The sequence below is a fragment of the Juglans microcarpa x Juglans regia genome, chromosome 2D (genome assembly GCF_004785595.1).
Source record: "Juglans microcarpa x Juglans regia isolate MS1-56 chromosome 2D, Jm3101_v1.0, whole genome shotgun sequence".
Classification (NCBI taxonomy): Eukaryota; Viridiplantae; Streptophyta; class Magnoliopsida; order Fagales; family Juglandaceae; genus Juglans; species Juglans microcarpa x Juglans regia.
In genome coordinates this window covers 22,218,479-22,223,424 of record NC_054596.1, presented here as the reverse complement: position 1 = coordinate 22,223,424, position 4,946 = coordinate 22,218,479, and the positions used below count along the sequence as shown (strand labels likewise).

Here is a 4,946-nt window from a genome sequence, read left to right as displayed (position 1 = left end):
TTGCTAGATGTATGCTAGGTGTATTGCATATTATTTGTCATGTACGAGAGTATGTAACCTTGTGTTGCATGTCTCTACGCTTCTGTCTTTGTTAATTTAAAGCGGAGGTTGGGGGTGTCACACTATTTACAAATCATTCCACAACTATTCTTAGAATTCTCTTCTCATCTCATCTCACTTTCCAAACGAGACCTAGGGAAATCATATAAGAAAATAAAATGTCTTGTTAATTAAAAAAAAAAAAAAAAAAAAAAGCTCCTTTTGATGTTTTTGGAAATGTGAGGATGTGGGTTCTAATATTCACATCTCTAAGAATATGAGGACGTGAGTTCCAAAAGTCCATAAAAATAACTTTAGAATGCAGGACCTGACAGGTGACACAGAGAAATACTTCCAACAATTTATCATTTCATATAAAAAACTAATTTTAGGCGGTGATGGCTGTGACTTCCAAATATGAACTGTAGAAGCAAATCTCATGTAATTTGAGGATCACCATTAATAGACCTTTAGCAAAAACACTTGCCTATCAGTCAATCCCTTCAACCTCAAGAGACGCCTTCCTTTCTCTCGGGGTACGAAAGCGGTCTTTCTCCAGCTCCACTTCTAACAACTAAGAAAACTACATGGAAGGAGGCAAGTCCTTATCATGCGCATCGTCCTCCTCTTCAAGCCTCCGGGCCAACCTCCACATAAGCTTTTGTCTGAAAGAAATCTCTTAAAGAGTCATCTTTCCATGGATACTGTTACCTCATTTTTCGCTCTTATTAATCACAAAGGTTTCGTTTCTTTCAAGGGCCAACGTAAACTATAAGGGTGGCTGGCTCATAGGAAAGAAAAGATTTTTTCAGGGCCTTCGATAGCAGTTAACTGTCGCTGTAAAGGGTCGTTGTAACAATTTGTCTGGGTGTCTTCATAGTTGAAAGAATTAAGTGTTTCAATTTGAAATGGACAACTGGTACATGATTATGAAGAAGAATTGAGCATTTCAATTGAAAGGGAAAGAGGTCCTACTTAAACAGACAAGCTCATTACCATATACCCACAATGCCAATGGCTTCATCTCTGGTTTCTTCCTTACCCACTCGTGCCTTACTTCTCTTACTCCTGCACATATCTTTCTCATTCAACAAGCTGGCAGCAAAACATGGCAACTTTGCCGCTCATAACCACCACCACGAACACCGCAGCCACTCCTCATCAAATCAGAGACTCCACCAAGCCTATATTGCCCTCCAGGCATGGAAACGTGTAATCTACTCTGACCCAAACAACTTCACCACCAACTGGGTTGGCCCTTCTGTATGCAGCTACACAGGTGTGTTCTGTGCACCAGCTCTTGATGATCCCAAAATCAGAGTTGTTGCTGGCATTGACTTCAACTCTGCAGACATAGCCGGTTTCCTCCCTAATGAAATAGGGCTTCTCTCTGACCTTGCACTTATCCATCTTAACAGCAACCGCTTCTGTGGCATCATTCCTGAAACTTTGGCCAACTTAACGCTTCTCTATGAGCTTGATATTAGTAACAACAGATTTGTAGGGCCTTTTCCTATGGTTGTGCTCTCTCTTCCCTCACTAAAGTACCTCGACATCCGCTACAACGAGTTTGAAGGATCATTGCCTGCTCAACTTTTCAGCAAAACACTTGACGCAATACTTGTTAATAACAACCGCTTCAGTAACACCATTCCACAAAATTTAGGTTTTAGCACGGCCTCTGTTGTGGTATTTGCTAACAACAATTTCGGCGGCTGCATTCCATCAAATATATACAAGTTTGCAGATACTTTGGAGGAGCTACTATTGATCAACAACAATTTGACAGGGTGCTTACCACAAGATCTGGGGTTTCTCTACAAATTGAGGGTGTTGGATGTGAGCTTCAACAATATAACTGGTCCTATACCTTACAGCATGGCAGGTTTATCCCACTTGGAGCAACTAAATCTTGGCCATAACATGCTGACTGGGATTGTATCAGACGGAGTGTGTCTTTTGCCAAGCTTGACAAATTTCACATTTTCTTACAACTATTTCTGTGAGGAGACGGGAGTGTGTCAGAATTCGACATCAAGACCGGGCGTTAAGTTTGATGATCGTCGTAATTGTTTGCCGGAAAAACCGTTTCAGAGGAGCAAAAAGGAATGCAATGCTGTGCTTGAGCGCCCTGTCGACTGCTCTTGCTGTGAAAGTGGTGGCGGTGGTGCTGCTGCTGGACCAACTTTTGCTCCTGCTAGAGCTGCTTTTGCTCCTGCTGCAATGCCAGCTGCAGTGCCTGTGTCTCCCCCTCTATCGCTCCAAGTTACCTATAAGCAGCCGTAAAAAGTTAGTTACTTTCAGAAGCAAATAAAACCCAGATTTGAGTTTGTAAATGACATTGTAATTACTGTGTGAAGCTTGTAATAACATCTTCCATAATTAGAAAAGTCATGTACATGTAAAATTTCAATGAATTTGTTAGTGTCAAGATTTGAACGGCTACTTAAAAAAAAAAAAAAAAATAGATAATGGAACCCCGTAATTTTATTAATTGCTTTGCTTTCACTTGTGTAGAGGAATACTGTGATTACAAGTGAGTACCTTGGCCGTTACAAGACAAGAAAAAGTCTGAAAAACAAGGTACTGTAAAAGAACCTAAACCTTCTAACAAAATGCTCAATATCAGCCAACAAATGATAATTATTTATTTACATAGCAAATAAGGGAGCCCAGTTCTCTCCACATTAATTTGAATTGGTACTTGATTTAATCACTTGCAATATAACTTTGACACAAACCACTGATATTTGTTACAGCCATCCAGCTCAGGCACATAGCAGAAGGCAATCATGGGGATGGCTTAGACAATGCCGGACTCTCTCTCTCTCTCTCTCTCTCTCTCTCTCTCTCTCTCTCTCTCTCTCTCTCTCTCTCTGTGTTCTAAGCAAGCTGTATTATTAGATGAAATATTTTAAATAGGCGGGTCTTTGCTGCTATCAAAGTATAGCATACATTCAGGAAGAAGATTAAGCGGTATACATCCAAAGATAAGTCTGGACGCTGGCCATTGCGCTAGGGAGTGCGCACACCGATTTTCTCGGTGAATTTTGTGGACTTGCCATTTGTTGATCGAGTGCAAGTAGTGGGGTACATCATTGATGAGAGGTGTGATCACCCAATTACTTGTGGGCGTTGGTTCGGAGATAGCAGTGACTACCAAGTGAGAATCTCTTTCTAAGTATATAGAGTTGAGTTTTGAGGAGACAACTTTCGTGGTTAGTATCAAAACTGCTTTTGTTTCACCAATTAACTGGTCAATTTGCTCACTTCTTTCTGTCCATGCATGGTGTATGTTTACATGAGGTAGATAGAACTTGTTGAGCATTTTCTTGAGAGTTTTGGAGGGTGAGGAGATATGTAGACTTTACAGAAAACTTTCCAGATTGATTGGTTATCCAGATGAGCTCATCTCCACTAGCAGAAAGTTGAGGAAGAATGATTGATTTGATGACAGCAACACTAGAGGGTTCAAAGGTGGATTAAAGGAGTGGTTTATTCGATTGGGGTGGATCCGATATGATAAAGTCAGATACCTAATTGGTCACTAAAGGGTTTTAAATTTGTCCAAGAGGTTCAAATTTTAGTATGAAGTTATCAACCTTTGGTAGCCATGGGTCTGTCCAAATTTTAGTAAGTTCACTTGTTTATTCCTGCTGAGCTGGCATTCTTAAAAGAAAAAAACTATTCATCATCTTAACTTCTATCATCCTCCCATCATCTCATGATGTGACATTAGATGATAGGTTTATAAGTGAAATATAATAAATAATCTCTAATCATCTAATGACACATCATCCTATGATCGGATGATAATGAAAGTTGGGATGATGAATAACATTACTCTTGATGTTAACGTCTGGTACTCCATCATTGATAAGGATGGAGTATGTGACTGCTTGAAATGATGAAGGATCTCATGAATTTTCTCCCATGGTGGGATCTGGGACAAAAGCTGTTTGGAGCGGTGAAATCAGCTTTGGGAGAATTTGTTTCAATCTATTGGCTAGGATGACATTGCTTAAGCTGATTGGCCCAAAGTGCTGGACTTCAATAGGTTTCCCAGTAATGTTTGGATAAAAAAAAAAAAAAAAAAAAAAAAAAAAAAAAAAAAAAAAAAAAAAAAGGCTTGTCATGCCATCTTGTCTTTTATTTATTGCCAAGTCTTTTAGGTGTTATCAATATAGCCTATTTCCATCGGCATGATCCAAAAATACTCGTATTAGTACGCTCTTGTTCCCCTGAGACTGCCCCTGCTCTAGACTCTATATATTCCACACAAAATAGATCGTCTTGGGGATTTTGGAGAAGTGTAGACCAAGCTTTCTGGAGGTTTGCAATGTTTTCTTTAAATTATCAACTCAAGGTAATTTGAAGCAAAAGAGTAATCTCCAACTCTGCTTCTATTAAAGAAAAGACAAAATAAAAAACTCTCTCTCTCTCTCTCCTCTCTAAGGTGAAAAAAAAAAATGGCAGGATGGAAAAGTCCAGCTTGCTGTCCTCAGGAGGGAAGTTGTCCTCATGGAGATACTACAAAAACAAGACCTGCCCCAAGAGGTGAGAGGAGCATAGGCTAGACAAGACGGGACTGTCTTGTTTACGTTGTAAATGAATTTTGCCGACAGTCTAGTATGGGTATACGCACTTTGTCCTTTTCAAGGTGGTTTTTCTTTCGGTGTAGCCACGACTTTCTCCCGCCAAAAATGAGTTTTCAATATATGCTTTCTTTTTGTCCAAAAAAAATAAAATAAAAGGACATTTACTTTGATTGACATCATCAAATGTTATGCCGCTTGGTTTCTATCAAAAAAAAAAAAAAAAAAAAAAAGAAAAAGAAAAGAAAAGAAAGATGTGCTCTCATGCGACCCACTCATCGGAGAAACAAAATAAACAGTGGGAGCCACATA

General features: G+C 39.4%; 1 protein-coding gene across 1 annotated transcript; it reads left to right on the top strand.

Annotated features, from left to right (window-relative positions):
* The first annotated feature begins 459 nt into the window (after positions 1 to 459).
* LOC121249117 (leucine-rich repeat extensin-like protein 4) lies at positions 460 to 2,547 on the top strand. Its single transcript, XM_041147789.1, has 2 exons — positions 460 to 636; positions 797 to 2,547. Exon 2 carries the CDS (start codon positions 1,048 to 1,050, stop codon positions 2,323 to 2,325), a length of 1,278 nt encoding a protein of 425 aa, XP_041003723.1. The 5' UTR covers positions 460 to 636; positions 797 to 1,047; the 3' UTR covers positions 2,326 to 2,547.
* The last annotated feature ends 2,399 nt before the right edge of the window (positions 2,548 to 4,946 follow it).

Coding starts and splice junctions, on each gene's coding strand:
- LOC121249117 (XM_041147789.1), top strand. CDS start 1,048: ATGCCAATGGCTTCATCTCTGGTTTCTTCCTTACCCACTCGTGCCTTA.